The sequence below is a fragment of the Eleginops maclovinus genome, chromosome 16, assembly GCF_036324505.1.
Source record: "Eleginops maclovinus isolate JMC-PN-2008 ecotype Puerto Natales chromosome 16, JC_Emac_rtc_rv5, whole genome shotgun sequence".
Lineage (NCBI taxonomy): Eukaryota > Metazoa > Chordata > Actinopteri > Perciformes > Eleginopidae > Eleginops > Eleginops maclovinus.
In genome coordinates, this window is record NC_086364.1 from 5,725,936 (window position 1) to 5,744,291 (window position 18,356).

The 18,356-nt window shown below is 39.2% G+C and overlaps 1 protein-coding gene across 1 annotated transcript in view; it reads right to left on the bottom strand.

The window, feature by feature from the left end:
- The window catches only part of grin2ca (glutamate receptor, ionotropic, N-methyl D-aspartate 2Ca), a 56,868-nt gene that overhangs the window by 16,874 nt on the left and 21,638 nt on the right, over nucleotides 1-18,356 (bottom strand). The window contains exons 3-5 of the mRNA XM_063903151.1: nucleotides 11,951-12,552; nucleotides 8,352-8,466; nucleotides 1,984-2,195 (exon numbers count right to left, since the gene is read on the bottom strand). Of these exons, the coding sequence (XP_063759221.1) occupies nucleotides 1,984-2,195; nucleotides 8,352-8,466; nucleotides 11,951-12,552 (929 nt within the window). The remainder of the gene's footprint in view (nucleotides 1-1,983; nucleotides 2,196-8,351; nucleotides 8,467-11,950; nucleotides 12,553-18,356) is intronic.

Genomic DNA, 18,356 nt, shown 5'->3' on the forward strand with positions numbered 1-18,356 from the left:
TTGTCAGGTCTCTCTGAGAACAAATGAGGGAATTACACAGATGGTATACCATGCTGGCTCCATATATGACATTGAAGGCAGTTGAGGGATTGGAATGAAAAGCCTGCCATGACCAATGACTCCCCATCCAGAAAGCACTGTTGTGGGTCTGAGTTGTGTACACTTTGAGTGGAAGAACATGAGGGCGTGGAAGAGATTTAGATAGACAAAGGTGACCCTGCTGCGAGGATTAGAGAACACAATTCTATGTCGGTTCAAACAGTGGCCAAGTGATAAATTGGCTGGCTGGTATCACAGATGTATCATTATAGTAGAGTACAGGGGATCGCAATTTAGAAAAATTGAATGGAATTTCTGCTGGTGTTGCCATTTCATAGTTTGAACCCGTACCCTTAGCAGGAGCATGATGTGTATTTCTGTAAAAATAGTAATAGCTGCTTTGCTCCGTTTTATATCATTGTCATTTGCATATTGGGTTTTAAGTAAGTTAAGTGAACAGAATAAGCAATTCTTTGCTTCGGGGTTTTGGAGAGTTCAATGGGACTTCTCACTATTTTCTGAAATTTTAGAAACTAAACAAATCAGCTAATAGTAAAAAAAACAATCAAACTACTGAAAACATATTGACTGAAAAAGATCTGTAGATGCAGCCGATTGTTTCTTATTGACTTTATCCGTTTCTGCCCTGGATTTTCTTGCACCGCCATGAAAATAAGCCAGATAAACTGTAGAGTTATGCACTTAATACCAGCAGGATGAGTTGGTAAGCATGAACAATGGAGCCATACAGTCTTATAACACTGAAGGGATGTGATCCTCATCTTGTGCCCCCCTCATCTCGTTAACACTATTGTCAGTAATGGATAATGGTCAGGGCCTCTCTCCCCCACTAATGCACACCAATATCAGTTTCTAGGTGTTCAGGATTGATGACATGGCGTAATCAACCCATCTAATTGATACCTTACTATGCAGCACATATATTTCCCTGATTGGGTCACAGGGTGATGCCTGGGATATTACGCTCTGGCCAAGCAGCCTAATGAGTATCTCACCTCATTGAGTGATAAGAAGTCATGCCTGGGCTAATGGCACGGGAAGAGCATCTTAATCTCATACCTAATGGTACTCTCAAGTTAGATACAAAATCAATTAAGATGGGTTTGTTAACATGTGAGAGCGCATTCAGGTCCATACAGTGATATGAAGTGGTTTTTGCATAACAGGGATTCTTTGTGTGACCAATTGATTTTCGAATGATAATGCATTAAACAAGTGTGGTGTCTACAATGGCGAATATAGATCCGACAGCGCAAAAAATATAGCATGTAAACAACTACTTTTGGTGGAACTCCTGTTGTTCAGAACAAACACGTCTGGGAAGCATGTATTTTTAGTAGCATTGTAAAACAGTCAGGCAGCGATATGCAATTAGACAGTTCTAACAGGGTACATTCTAGTGAAATGGGAAATTAGCTCTAGCTAATTAACAATAATGCTGTGTCTAACTTGCCAACTGGCATAAATGATACTTGGCTGTTGGCTGCTTCAACACAGCAAGCAAGTGCCCTATCTTGGCCAGGGCTAATTTTTAAATGAAATTACCACACAAATGTGCTGATTTGTTTTGGTAGTTCATGAAGGTTGATAGAAGAAATTATATCAATACATTGTACAACTCAAACTAAACAATTGTGAATGCAACATCTGTAATTTAAGTCTATTGGCCTTACATTTCTAAATCAGGACCCCCAGTTTTCAGAGCAGGTTTCTGTTAAAGGAAGCAAAATTCCGGGAACCAAGCAGTTCATTTCAATGTCAGCCTGACCCTAATCCAGTAACAGTTCTATATGTAGATTTGTCTGCTTTAATAACATGCTATCAACCAACCCAAAAGGTTTAGGCAAACCAATCCTTTAGGCTCTGAGTGTGTTATGTTGTAATGGGACTTTTTTAATGATTCTTATTGCCAACATCACTTACGCCTCTGTCTTGTTGGACTGTCGTCGGCAGGGTACAGTGTTGCTGACACATGTACCAGTCATAGGGTCCACTGCCTCCACAATGACAAAGGGCCTCTCCTCCAGCGTAGCCACCGTCAGATGCCTGTAGTCCGACACTGGCTCCAAGTAAGTGCCATACCGCGGCCACACGGGGTATCTCATTTGCAGAATCCCCATTTCGAAGGTCCCCACCTGAATGAGTTGAGAGAAAAGTGGTGAATCAACTCGAGCAACTGAAAAATCCCTGCATCTACCTCCAAATGGTTACCATACTGCCATATTGCCTCACGCATATCTCCAATGAATAGTAATGACACAACTGCATAACATTGTCTATGTTGACCTCCAATCTTAATACAGTTGTCACCAATTCTCCGACTGTATACATTGTTATCGCACGTCCTTGTGATATGTGCATGTGCAGCGAGGTGAGATTTTGTTCATTGGCGATTTGGAGGAAATTGATTTTCGGGTCACTGGGGATGTAGAGAGAGCAATTACACATCTTATGCAATGAAAGCAATTCCCCCCTCTGCTATATTAGTTAGCTAATTTTAATTGGATGTTGTGGGGAAATGAGCTGAATACATAGTCAACATCTGGAATTAAACATTTGTTTGAAGAACCCGTGACCTGTTTAGGACTACGTTCCAGAAGTGGGCTCCTCACAGCTGGGAAATGAAGGACTGAAGGTTGCAGAGGACCAATTGGAGCCCAATTAACCAAAGTGCCGACTCATCCCTCCGATTGTTGACTTTATTCAGAATCTGATTGGGCTATTAAATGCTGCTTCGGCTGCCATAATTCAGCAAATGCATGACAAACTGATTTTCACATTTGTGCGCATTCACCAGGCACATTAATGAGAAGCAGCCAGTTAAATTAGACAGAGGTGATTCGTCAACAAAACACTTGTGCATTTCTGATTAATTGAATTAGCTGCTCTTTACGGCATTGTATTTAAGACGTTTTCTCACATGCGTCACAAAGGCAAAACTCTCTAACTAGCAAAGGCTGCAATTAAATTACTAAGATTAATTATGCATCAAATGTATTTAGGGATAATTAACCATAAGTAATGATATGATCAACTATATGAATATATAAAAAATGTAATTAATATTTTCATTGTACTGTGCAAATAAAGTAAAACACTAGCATTAGCTATCAACTCAAACTCAAGAGCTCCTTGTTGTTTGCTAAATAGTGTGCCATATTTTTTGGTTTTGAAAATAGTAAGAATTTTTCAGTGTTCAGCTGTCTCCTGTTTCAGATAAAGGGTAAAAACGGCAGTATGACAGTACGAGAAAAATAAAGAGCCTTTTGAACATTAAAGCATGTAAACATGTCACAGCAGAGGCAAAAATACAAATACAAATCAGAAAATTAGCATTATAGGGCCCCTTTAACATTTTTTGGGAGAGAAAACAAAAGAACTAGGTATTTAAAATAAACAAAGAGAAAATTTAACAAAATAGTATAATGAGACGGTATGATTGCCCATATTGGGCACGACTCTGCACAACATGGTGCGCTAAATCTGGTAATAGTTATGCCAATCCAAACTGATCTAGAATTATGGGTATTAATCTACTTACTTCTGATACTACAAAACCATCCACTATTCTGGGAAGGCTTGGGACTTGGTCCCATTCAGCGAAGAGAGCATCAGGGAGGTCCAAAACTGTGTTTGGTGGTTAGGTCTGGGTCGCAATCTGTGTTGTAAGGCCCTGACAAAGTGGATTATGCGGTGTCAGTCAAGTTCAGATGTTATTTAGCTTTAGGTTTGTCTAGCACTGCCTGCGTTTGCCTCTGTAGGCAATATACATCACTCTGTATAGCATAAGCAAATTAGCACATGGTAAGAGAAACATATGTGATGAAAACAACGCATTTCAAGAAGGCACACATGAAGTCTCTATTCATTGTCACCTCATCTATGATTCTTATAGTCAGATATTTTCACAATGCCATGGAGTTCTGAATGTAAGAAAGTGGTAATCAAGAGTTGCTGAGTTTTTTTTATCAATAGTATACATTGAAGTACATAAGTATTTGATCCCCTGCCCACTTACAAAGAAATTAAAAGTCTATACTTTTAATGGTAGGTTTATTTTAACAGTGAAAGACAGAATATCAAAAAGAAAATCGAGAAATATACATAAAAAAAAGATATAAATTGATTTGCATTTCATTGTGGGAAATAAGTATTTGATCCCCTTGCAACCAACAAGAATTCTGGCTCCCACGGACTGGTAAAATAAGTCCTCTATCTTTAAGAAAGTACTCCTGATATCAACTCTTTACCTGGATAAAAGACACCTGTCCACAGTCAATACATCAGATTACAACCTCTCCACCGAGGGCAAGACCGTACTAAGGCATGTTTTGCAAGGGGATCAAATACTCATATCCCACCATTAAACACAAATCAATTTATATCTTTTTTTAATGTACAGTTCTGGACTTTTTGAGATTCTGTCTTTCACTGTTAAAATAAACCCACCACTAAAAATACAGACTGTTCAGTTCTTTGTATGTGGGAAAAATCGGCACGGGATCAAATATTTACTTCCTTCACTGTATATATCGAAACAACAGCTCTTATCTACAGTCCTAAGTATTCGCTCCAGGGGGGAGTAATCACCTATCCAAAGGCACAAAACCTACGTAATAGCTGGCTGTTGGCTGTATTCTTGGTGGTGTCTTCAAGTGCAATTTTTTTGCCAAGATGAAGGCAAACGTGAGGCGACACAACAGTTGGCCCTGTCACCAGTAGTTATTTGATGTTGCTTGGTTCTGTCAGGGCCTTTAGTTCATTGCAAAGGTGTAAGATGGGGTTCAGATCACAATCAAGTTCTTTCACATCAAATTGGTTAAAAACTGTTTATTTAAGGACCTGGCTTTGTACATGGGGGCACTGTCATGTTAAGATAGGGCTCCATGATATGGACAAAATATATTTAAAAAAATATATATATTTAACTAAAAGACATACCTATAAATAATAAAACAAGAGAAACTGATAATGCTGAAGTGGTCTCTTAATTTTTTCCGGGGCTGTATATTTGTCATCTGCAAAAATATTTATCAAAAGTTTGAAAGAAAAATATATTTTTATAAACCTAATTTGAACTAAGACAAAACAACTACAAGAGCTCCAATGGTACATCAAACGGTCGCCATAGGTGTCCCCATACCCTACATATGCTTTTCATTTAAAAATATAAAATGTAGGTAAAATCTAAACAACAGTAACCTATATTTCCTGCTACTGGGGGTACAAAGTCTACTCATTTCTATCATCTGCAGAATATAAATATGTTTTTCTTTTTCACAAGTCAATAACCGTTTTATCAGTCAGTTCCATAGAATAATATATGTAGTCTCGACAAGAGGCTCAGTCGGCACAGTTTACCATGTGGGAATAGATGTGTCACATTAGGAGAAATAAGAGATGAGAAGAGCAGTTTCTCCCTTTTTGTTTCTTTTTCTGTACATGGATCAAATACTCTTTATTTCTGATAGTGAGGAAGTTGGTACAAACGGGAGCTGACTCAAAGCTAAACGTTAGCCTGTTTATTTCACACACATTCAGCTGTGCTTCTGTAAATGTCATGATATTCCTGGAGGGCTAAAAAAAAAAAAGTCTGGACAAAATGTTTTTCCTCCCACATAATCTCTGCTGTTTATGCAGGGCGGGGGACAATCCTTTCTGATCACACCGGTCAGTACAGCTTGTAATGATGGAATAATACAAATGAAAGGGAGGGGGAGTGCAATCCCAACTCTCTGTGGACTTTTCAGTTATTCCTCTCTCCTGCCAGTCATATTGATCAGTCTGGATGTTTGTCTTGCACTCCACTCATTGGCTTTTAGTCGAGTCAATCAGAATTTCTTATTCTAGGAAAATATACCGAGATGAATAACATCACGACCCTGCTCAGACTGTAATGATCTCACCGAATAAACTTGTTTTACACTTCAGAATATAAAAAATCCATTGGGAAAATACTTAATATTTTTGGTTTATAACCAGCTAGTTGTACTGTTATTTCAGAGTTTGTGTGTGGTACATTTACATCAAGAAAATGTCAGCTTTTCAGTCCCTTATATCACCCTGCCTGATCACATCAGTGACAGAAACACTCCTTGTCTTCCTGTCGGGCATCTTTTCTCCCATCGTTACTCTTTTTTTGTCATGTTCTCCTTCCATCCCCCCAAGTTACCTTGACTTTTAAATCTGGGAGGAAGATGGAACACCCGCTGAATAACGAATCTTGGGAAGTAGCAAAACAACTGCATTAGATAAGAGCATTGAGGTTATTTAGGTTTAATACATCTAAAAGTTGAGGAGTGTGATGCGAGTTATCGGCCTGTAAAGTGTCAGGCTCAGGCCGGTAACACATTGGTGGTGCATGAACCTAACAGAGAGGCTGGCTTGTAAACGTATACAATAGGAAAGCTGGCAAAGAGGCAATCAAAAGATGGAATTGATTTTCAGCTTTCAGAGAAAAAACGCCTCAGGCTACTGAAAGTTAAGCACTGTAAAGGTGTCGCCTCACACAAAACTCTTCTGAAATGAGCACAATGCAAGGCTCTGAAGGGGTGAGAAACATATTTAATTCAACCACTAAAGGTTTATGTAAAGGTCAGCGTGATGCAGATGAGTGCTAAAATCAGGGGTTGAATGAGAGGACACATTTGGACACAAGTTGCAACTGAAGAAGTCTCTGTCAGTGATGGAAAGTGTTTCTGCTTGACCAAACCCTTATGCCTTATACTTCAAACCGTTTGGCTATATAAGTAAATCTCTTCATAGCAAAATGACCAATCCAATCCATGTTACTGTCACTGGAGTCAATTTAAATTTCAAAGTCTTACAATTGGAGGAGACACTGTTACCAGAGCCAACTCTCCTGTTTGTCTTTGATAGCACAGCACAGAGGACGAGGATATTAAGACGGTTAAATACATCCCTAATCTACTGGGGGCGTCGCAGGGGAGAACAATGCCCTTCAACATGTACGTCTATCGGCAGGACAGGAGGCCCAAAGAAAAGTGAAAGTTGTTCAACAGGAATACAAAAGGAAGGAAGAACAAGGGCTTTAGTTTGAAGGTGATCAGTCTTTGTTACCTTCCTTCTGTAACCTGTTCCTGGCTGTTATTCTTTGATTGATTGATTTATGATTGTCTCCATTGTTGAAGCAACACATTTGCTGCTGTTTTGTGCACTGCGTCTTGCAAAAGCGCAGGTAGGGAGAAAAAGAAAGAGTTCATTTCATATATTTTTCAGATTGATATGTTGAGGACTGGTAGACCAGGAGAAGCAGCATATATATTCTATTGGCATTTTTTACCAAGCCGAATCTAACGTGACGCATTGATTTATACTTCTAACAGTTTAAGCATTTTGCCCGATATGGACCATCATACCATACTATTTTGTCACATGTTTAACCACTTTGATTATTCTAAATACGTAGTTCTTCTTAAATATTAAAAACATTATATTATAATATTACAATTTAAATATTCTGCTCATTTTCAGGTTCATATTTGATTTTGCGCCTCTACTGTGACATGCTTACATGCTTTAATGTTTAATAAGTATCTTTATTTATGGTAGAGAGGCTTTACGCCTCTGCAGACAATTGAAATGCACAAACACCTTCATAACAAAAGGAAATGGAAAGGAAAGCACCAAAAAGCATACAGCGTCTTTATTGTAAATCTCATCACAATCTTTTCTGATAATTCAGCATAAAATCATACTTGAGAATAATGTTTGAGTCCTGCTTCAATAATCACATATCTTTCCATTAGCAACTTTTTGACTAATTGTAAATTAATGCAGATGAAAAATAAATGTTACATAATTAGCTTTTGAGGCACCTGGGGCTGTTTGCTATGAGTGGATGTTAAACTGAATACCTCCAGTACAACCAGTGGAGGAAGTGAATTCCCCCCAGTCAGAATGTCCACATCACATCTTCCCCCCTGTGGTTAAATTAATCTATCTCCAGACAAGCAAATGAGACAGCACATAAACGTGTGTGCGTGGGTTTTCTTATAATATATTTTTAACGAGGTGGAGGGTAGGAGGTGTGTGTACTTTGTGTTGGGAAATTATCCTTTTATTAAATAGTTAATGGGTATCAGTGGTGCTCTGACTCCACTGAATGGTCTTTACAAACAGACCAGTGATGTATGAAATCCCTCTGCCTTTAGCAAGATCAATGAAACCAATGTACCTGCCTAGAAAACATTTTGTGCACACAAAAACTGATTCTTCGAAGGAAAGAAACCAAAATGATTTTTTTTATCAACATGTTGTGAAAGGCTCACCTTGTCCCACTGTCTCTCTCTGTCCAAAGTGATAATTATCATGGCTGGATTCACCAGGTAACCGTTACTGTTGAAGGAGAAGTCATTGTGTTCCCAGGTTACATTCAACATGTGCCTACAGAGAAAAAAACAGAAAGATGATCATGATTTACATTTTGAAAAAACAGTGTGCAGTTTCCTGTAATCACAACACCGTCTATACTGTGTTCTTGATGGACTACACTGTATATTTGGTAACTGTCCTGATTCTTAACGATCAAACCCCAAAACACTGAAGATGTTCATCTTACCATCACCAACCAGAAAAAAATGTCTTGTTTCTATGATTGGAAGAATGACTGAAGTATGAACTATAAGATTGATTTCTATAACATTTTGTACAGAACTTTATGGTCACCAGAGGATGAACCCTATTGCTTTGATCAACCCCTGACTTTTCCTCTGGCACCACCATAGGGTTGACTTTTTAGTCCCTTATTAAAATATCTAGACAAGTGTTCTCTGGTTTGCTTTTTGTTTTGGTAAAGATATAGCCTCAGGATGAATTTTAGTAACTTTAATCCTGTTTTGATGTCCTCCCTTTTCATCAAGAGACATTTTAATTTACCTAATACTTTGGTTTATTTTCAAATACCCTCACTGCTGATGACATTTCTATTGGCCTCAGGTGGACTTTTTTGTTTTAGAGTTGTTCGCAGTCCGTCAAAAATCTTGTGAAAGAGAAATATCAGGAATGATTTTAGGGATTTTTTCTAAATTAGGCACAATCATCCAGTGACAAACTGATTAAGGTCAAGGTCAATTTGACCTAAAGAAAATGCCTCCATGATGCCATGATTTTAGTTTGTTTAGCTCATATGCAATCATGTATCATACACATTACATTGTAAGCATGTTTTCCCGCTGATATACTGTAGGATAACCATTAAGCTCATGTGCAGCCTCATATAGGCACAACGTAGTCTTATTTTTTAGAAAACCTTTGTTTTTTAATCTATTTAAAATTCATACATATTGCATTAACACTGTTTGAAATGTTTCCCACGTTGTGGGAATAGCACCTACAGTATGTTTCTCTTGTTTCATAGCCATTTTAAGCTGATTGGATACGTTCACAAATGCCTTGTCATCGTACAGAAAGCTGTGTCGTTGTCACAACAGAGACACAAGGTTTCCTGATAGCTTCTGCACCGTGATGAAAAAAACTGCGACCTCCTTTGATTCCATTGTGTCATCACTCACTTCCTGTTATGTTAGACCTGTGGCGCGGCTCTCTCACCTCAGCCGACACTCCAGCAGAGGTGATGAAAGCCTGCTGGGAGGAGAATAGCCTTCAGCTCTTGTCTGTGTGAAAAGCCTATTTAATCTGGTAATCTGCAATAATCCCATTAACAGGTGAGCTGACTCATTATCAAAGGCTTGTGTGAAACAAAATCTCCAATCAAGTGAGGACAAATCTGAGAACCGTGGGGGATGGTAATGTTTGATCTGGCTGGAAAGAGAAGAAATGACGGACTATAAAGTTAATGGAAAGCGCTTTGTTCCATCTTCCCGACCTTCACATTACTGACGAGAGCTGCTGCTACGCAAATCAAGCCTGCTGGGTTTAGGAAGTCTAACAAAAGGGAGGTTTTACAGTATCAAAGCTGAGATAAGGTTCACCGTTTCCACTTTTTCATGGACGTTTTGGGTTTACAAAAGAAAAAGTTGTCTACCCTACGGCTTTTAAGACTCAAAAGTTAAAAAGCTTCTGACATCAGAGGGAGAAAGTGATGTTTCATAATGCAACAGGACTGTCTGACGATGTTAGCATCCCCTTGGTGGCCATCTACAACAACATGCTTTGAACACACATTTCCCTGTGACCTTGGTTTATGAACAATATTTTCCTGAAATAATGTGCTCTACATTGCGCAGCACAGATGACGTCAGGTGGCTCTTTTTTTGGCATGGTTTAAATAAGGAGAAGCCCCGCCTTTTATCATCATCAACACCAACCCACCCCACTGAATTAGCTTTCAAGGGATATAGGGGAGCTCTAAGTGCTGAGGACATAAGGTGATAGATGGCAGCGAGGCAGAGGACATAATGTGGAAATGTGACATTCACCATAAAATGTGGTTAACAACACAAAACAGATGGGAAGTCATGAATAAATAAACAAGTTCTGAACTCTTTTTCTCGCCAGGTCTAACAGATGTCAAAGATATTACTGTTGTATCTTCATGATTTAACGGGATTTAAAGAGAATATTTTTCCCAATGTAAACATTCCAACATTCCTCTGTTCTATCCCAACAAGGTTATGCAGATAATAATTTACACATATACATTGAGACAATGAAAGCGACAGAAAAAGAAACAGCACATGACCTCCAAGGGTCATTACAAGGAATGTCTGAAGTGCTATGTCACCAAAAGACTGCAGATTGCTTACTAATTGTCAGCATTATTTGAAATTCCTGACCAAAAAAAGCCTTAATCTCAAGCAACAAAGTTTGTTATGAACTAAGCATGACCATCAGAAAATACTTTTATATTTCATAAGTCATTTTTAAGGAGAGCAGTGATCTAAGACCTATTCTACTTTTTAGGTATAAGGACGAAATAATGTCATTAAACAAGCTTTAGTCCTGAAGATTACCATTTAAATGGATTTGATTCTTGCCTAGCTACATTAACTTTAATCCTCATTGTACTCAGGAGTTCAATTTGAAAAATGATCCTTAGAGTCTAGTTCATGTTTAAACGCATCAAAAACAACACACGTGAGATAGTCTAATGGCACTCTACAGTATGCACCCATGTAGCTTTAGACTCTAAAGCTACATGGGTGCATACTGTAGAGTGCCATTAGCAGCCATCCACTACAATGTTGTTTCGGTGGGAAGAGCTTCCACTCAGTAACTCACTATTGCCATTTATCAGTACTGACTTCAAGTGTCCAAAGTGGCCATTTTTTTAGGGTAGTTCGCCAAGAGAACCACCACAGGCCACTAGCTCCTCTTTGTCATGCATCATGACTGTGTGTGTGCCTTTTCATGTAGAAGAGCTGTACAAGGAATTTATGTCCAATCCTGATATCAAACATGAACATCTTTTCAAGCATTTACAAAATGTAAAATACTTTGATCTATTCTACATACAAGCGTGAGTCTTCCAAATAACAGTGGTATTCAAATAATGGCTATGACTCAAGTACCAGCAGTTTGACTTACAATACAAAAACTTTGCAACTGCTAAAATAAATGGGGAACACATAGAATTGTATCTTTTTTTTAAGTGTTAATTTCCAAAGCACTATAGTATGTCAAATCTCTGTGTGTTTTTAGTAAAACAAGGTCAGTGAAACTTAACATTTTCTGCTCTTTTATTTATGTAAAGACTTATTAAGAAAGAGACTAATGGTGTCTTCTCAGCGGTCTAAAAGCTTTAATGTGAAACATGGGTTCAGGAAGGGTTGAGTTTAATCAACAGTTACTGAAAACAACTGAAAGTGAACTGGTTTTGTGGAAATTAACATACTAGTTAATTTATCAAGACGGCAACATGAGCGGATTAAAAAAATATGACAAAATGTACTGTGGATATTAGAAATACCTGAACAGAGTGTCATTACTAGCAGCTGGCTTCACAGGGTTGTGACAGTCACTTTGGCCCTCTGGAACGAAGCCCCTCTGATTCCGAAAGCTCTGCACACCTTTCACAACGATGGCCACCCCGTCCCGCACCCTCTTTCTCAGGCTCATCCTCCAACGGTCTGTGATGATGCTGATGAGCCCCACAGGGAAGCTTTCAGGCGGGGGCATGTCTGGGTTCCCCACTGCCAGGCTGGGGATAATCCAGATATAACCTGGCCCAACCAGTCCAGATTCTGACGCCATGCTGAACAGGTACTGAGCCTCTTCGTGGGAGCAGTACACCAATAGCACCTGGGCGTCGATCTGCTGCAGCAGCCTTCGTGCGCGTAGGTCGTTCATGCCGTCAGCGGACATGTCGAAGGTAAGCACGTCCTGCAGGTCCCATATGAAGTAGCTGGTGTCGGTGAAAGACTTAACATAATCCACATAGGTTTCGTAGCCTGGGTAAAGGCTGGTGATGACTACAAAGCTGTCCCAGTTGTATTCCTCCATCACCTTGAACATGCCATTGATTTGCTGCTCAATGGAGGAGCCCAGCTGCAGGAAGTTGGAGCCCTCACCCTGTATGAAGAGGAAAAACATATAATTGGGAGATGGAAACCGTACGAAGACCTTAATGGTTAGTTAACTGCACGCAATTTTCTCCTGACTAAGAAGCAGAATTACCACATCTTAATTGAATTTGTATAATATGCAATGGGATCTCTGGAGGACCTTCTTCATACCCATGGTATAAAGAAGGGAACACACGCAGTACAAGTTCTCAGACAAATCACATAGAATAGTGGGTTGCCCAACCAGTAGGGTCTGTAGTGCAGCTTTGACAGGAGTTAAGTGGTTCTGCTTTATTTTGCTCTTGCAGGCGCTGTAGACCCTTAATCACTTTAACTCACACGTCTTACTTTTGCCGTGCAAACACTGGCCGTCATCCATACTTTCAAATTCAGAGGGATGGCGCTATCACTGTAGCCAGCTCTGGCCCTACCTTAAATGTTATTTTTTCTGCAAATGCAATGATAGGGGAACAAGGGTGTTTTCTCATCCAAAAGAGGCGGGAAAAATACTTCATAATGTCTTGTGGTGTTTGATACTTTTACCTTTTAAAATGTCTGGTTAAGTTAAGCTTTAGAAGTCTTTGGAATTTAGGAGTCAATTGAAGAGTTTTTACATTCAGTTATCAAAGAAAAACCGCAATGACATCATGGTTTGGGGTGGGGCCAAATGCTCCTGAAAAATTCCTAAAGGAAAAAACCCAGAAACTGTTTTCTTGGCTGTGATTTAGTATTGAGTTACCATTTAAAGGAGCTGTCTACAACATTTTAAAATCAATAAATCACTACTGAAATATAAAGGCGAGAAAACCTGGCCTGTGCACTTTACTGAACCATATGTATTTGGTGGGAAAAGACTGAATACAAAGACTGTATCACAACGTTTTGAAGTACTGGCTGAAATGTCTAGAGTTTAAGTGTGGCTTTTATCCACAAGGTAGTTAGTAGCAGGTAGTTATTAGAAGGTAGTTAAGGTAGGTTGGCTTATTCAAAGGGGCTTTCTTTAATTGGAAATGCTGGATAAAATCTAAAAAGTGCTTTGTTGTGTTGAGGAGCAGCACAATGAAACAATTGTTCGTAACATGGCCACCCAAAAGTTCCCCAATGGCTGATCTATAAAGCAGGATTATGGAATTATAAACAATCTCTAAAGGTATGGTAACCTCATAAATACATTTTTCTTAAATATCAACCAATGGCAAAATTGTATTATATTCAGCTTCTTTCTAAATTCAATTGCCAATAATTACAAATTCTGTTAGCTGATGTTACCCGTCTTTATTACATGGATTGGTTGAATAATCCATACTGATTGGTCAAGTTGGACATTCCAGACGTTTTTTAGTTTTGACCATTGCTAGGGAAGATCAAGAAACTTTGAGCAGTCATATCAATCCGCAGAAGGAAGTCAGGTTGATTCGACATCTGCTGTGAACATACATTCTCCATCAGAAAACACCATGGAATAATTTTTGAATATACATTTTTATATTTGTGGATAGCTTAAAACTTTTGATTCATGGCTAAATGATCCACAGTAAAGCAAAGAAAAACAGTGCAAGAGAAGGTAAGCTCTCTAGACATCAGAGAAATCATCACAAGACAGACAGGAATTAAACACTAACGGGAACATGGTTTGGGCTCTGGCAGTGTTTAACGTATTTAACTGTCGCCGCAGTTCCAGCTGCTGGTACACAGTGGAATGGAGTATTTTATCTTAAGTGACTACTGTCGTTAATTTATTTAATACGTAGAAACCAAGCAACATTTTATCGACAATGTATTAACAGACTGTTCATCAACTGCACACTTAATATGAACATAAAACCACAATTAATGACTTATCTCACCGTCCAATAAGCAGTGAGACACACATAAGCAAATTTAGATTTATAGAAAGCAGAATTAAAAGTGTTAAAATATACCAGGCTGGCAGTCGTCTCAACCATGGCCTCATCTCTTTACAGTAATTATACAGCGGTATCATGATTAATGTGACAGTGATGATGGATTGATGCAAATGTGCATGTACAGCCATTCATTTCAACAGAGATTATTGATTCTCTAGCAGATTCCAATTACTGTGCCTCATCTTTATTATGCCGCATTGCTCTGCAAAACAAACACTGTCATTAAACGGTGAGTCATTTGTAGAACGTGGCTTTGGTGTGAGGGTATAGAGTTATTAGATGGAGAAAGTAGAAATATATGTTTTTATTCTAGGTGTGAAAGCTCATCCTCCCTTGGGCTGATAGATAGGTGGCCCCCTTTCTGACCCTCTCCCTCCCTGGGGAAAAACCACTCCACTTTGAGTGCCGGGTTTTCATAGCTGAGGATTGAAGGGGTCAGGTATCGGCGACTGCAAACAGGCTGGTGATCTGATTCTGCCTGTCCTTGTTGTCCTTGAAAGAAGTTCAGTGGTCTTGTGATGTATGAGCATCTTATGATTTCAGACGTCACAGCTAAATCCCTCGACTTTGTTCCTCTGACTGTACCGTGCTCACACCCCTGGAAATGTTTTCTTTTTCCTTCGCCTCGTTTCAGAAATCACTGCCCTTGTTTTTCTAACAGCTCTCTTTTAATATCCACCAAACAGCGAGGAGGTTTTTCAAGCATTATATTTTTACGGAAGAAATGCAACTACACTCCAAAAACCTACAGGAATAATAATAATAGATTAGGTTGTAACTGTGCCAGCAGTTTTACTTTGCCATAAGGTGGCCACTATTTTAAGCTATCTTTTTATTTTTGAAACGCTTGCCCCCACATTACTGTTAACTATAAAAATGAAATGAGGTTATCAACGTCTTCACGAGGAATTGGTTTCAGCTCAGTGTTAGGGACATGCTGCGGACTAAGATTGATTAGTCTGCAGTCGAGGCCGGCTGGCTGCATACATCCACACTGGGAGCAAGGTTCTTATGCAGGTTAGTCACGGAGGAGCTTGAGAAGATCGTATAAATCTACTCATTTTCTCCCTTTCCCTTCGCCGTCCCACAGCAAATCTGTCAGCGTTATTGCGTTATTCCTATACGTGCTTATTCCTCGTCCTGCTCCTTTTAATCAGTTTGCCTCGCGACAGGTGGTAAGGTGTCAGAGTGTGCAAGTGTTTTTGTTTATGCATGTGTTTGTGTATGCTTTGTTAAGACTCACTAGCCCAAGGGTCTGTCAGAATAAAGCCCCTAGCAAACTACGATCTCAACAGCTCAATTAGCAGAGAGCAGACTGATAGTGCAGCCCAAATGAGCCTGGGGCATTACCAAAGGCTGAGCTGTAACTCAAAGCCTGAAGTCACGATCGCCCTGTCGATGTGCAGAGCATGTACAGTACTGTGCAAGGCATATGGTTGTAGGGAATGAAACAGTCACAGTCGGTTACACAAAATGTAATATGAATTCCTCACCAGTAGATGTTCAGGAGCAAAATGCAGACTCATGTAGGCTTGGAGTGAACAAGTCTTATGGTTTGTTATCTGAATACATCTAAAGGCTATAATATTCACACACTTTCCACATGGCCACACTTGGAAGGAGCCTCTTCTTGGTTGCGTCCAACCGCTCTCATTATATGTTCTTGCAGCAGGGTATTTTCTACCAGAGGGTATTTAATAACATTTTGATTCTTTTAAAGACTCAGTAGCTACGTTCACATTTATCAACTATATGTATACGTGTTTTTCTGTTTTGGTTCATACTAAATGTGTATTCACACCAAGCCACTGGGAAGTGTGCCAGTTGTTGAAACTAATTCTGTCGTGGCTGAGCAACTTTGATAGGAATGAATGTGGCCCTGCCTCCGAAGGTGTATCCAGCTCTTTTTATACTTCCATGGTTCACACCATTGGTGTTTGCAAATAATGTTGCCAGCAGGCTCTTCACAGTTGGCTAATAGAAACTGTGATGCATTGGGCGAAAAACAATTACATTTTCTATTACTGTATATGTATTTTTATATCACAACAGATCATGAAAAACCAAAGTATTTCACCAGATTGATACAGAAATCTAAAATCGAGTAGAAACAATTAGAGTGATTGTAGAAACACTGAAATCTCCCTTGGTTGATAAATCTCTATCGTCTCACGAAATACAGTATAATATCATAGTGCGCAATACTATGGATAATGTATGTTAGATTATGACCAGGGTAAATGTAAATTGGTATCAACCATGACTCCATTCAGTCAGTAAGCTGTACTGCAGTGTTGTCCACAGAAGCTCACAGTAATAGTCTACAATCCCAAAGAAGATTACGACCATTGAGTGGAAGCTTAGCTTCTCAAGGCTGAGATTACATTCACAAGGGTAAAACATACAGAGGAACTCATATCTCTGTACCAACACACACACTCTGCACTACTGTACACAGTCAACTTTCTTGACACATTTATTGAGCTGAAATCTTGCAATGTCCAGTTGAATGCATGCTTTGCAGCCCAAAGATTAGTGTTTAGATGCTTTGAAACTGGTCTGAGTTGGAGATAGATGAGTGTAAAGCAGTGATTATCTCTAAACTACAGCTGTTTCTGTGTCACCGAAACCAATATTTCTTCTCAGATTGTACTGGACCACTACACAAACAACTGTGTTTACCTGCTTGAAAATTCTTATTCGGTAGCTGAAGGTTATTTGAATGACCGAGTTGAGGAGTGCCTATTGATAGACTTGGACTGCATCCAAATATCTAAAAGAAACACGAGATTGGAGTCACTTGGCTCAAAAAAAGGCTGAAGCTACAATGACATTATGCATTGTGCTTCATGTGTTGTGGCAGTGAGTGGCATTATAGCTGAAGAGATGGAAGTGGTGTATGGTTCCCTTGGTCACATGACTAATCTGAAGTCATCTCACTCAGTCCTTCTATACTTCTGGCCACGGCTCTTTGCTGCGACATATGTCAGCCTCCGCCGCGCAGCAGGGAATGCCCTGGCGTCGCTTTCCTGTGCTGTTGACGTCACATATATCATGGCACGGCAACCAGGAACAGTCCTACAACTCCGTGGCCATTTGCCAGTTTGAAAAAATAAATATGACACTGGCTTAGAGCAAGACTCAAGTAATACTCAATTGAGCATGAATGTTCTGTGTGCATTTGCCAGGATAAAATGAAGAGAAATCTTTGAGTATTAAGTATTTGTTTAATTTCAAAACGTCTTATTTATATATATAAAATGTATTCATCTCACAACAGGAACACAACTGGATCTTTTTTCTCTAAACAGGCTTTATATAATTTGTATTTTTTTTTGAAATACCATACCTCTAACACTACCAACACTGTTATTTGCAAGTGATCAGATTGGATTTGTGTGTCTGCTATCTATCTGCATTGGTTGCTGATATCATCTATATAAAGTATTGAGGTGCATTTTAAACCACGTTTGGATTAAATTTGTATTTGTTCAGTATTCAGACTTTCTAAAATCATTCTGAAAAAGCCATAAAAGACAACAACATATAGTTACAGTAAGGACTTCCTCCAATTCCTAACTTGAAACAACAAAGAGGCATGGTCGCCCCTTCAACACTGTACTTAGATATATAATTTTTCTTGTCCGTGTCTGTCTCTACAACATTACCCTGACATCTGAGATGTATACAGTTTAAGTTACTCTTCACAAACTGTACATATGTACTGCATCACTGCCCCTCTGGCTGCTTTATATTTCTCTTCTGTACTTGCTTTGCCTCACTTTAGACAGGTGACACTGCAACTGTGTCAGTGGTTTTAAAATGCAGCGGATGGCAGAGGAAGAGACAAGCAAGTTTAGGACTGAGCCAAGACAGACAGAGAAAAAAAGCACTGCTCTAGTTT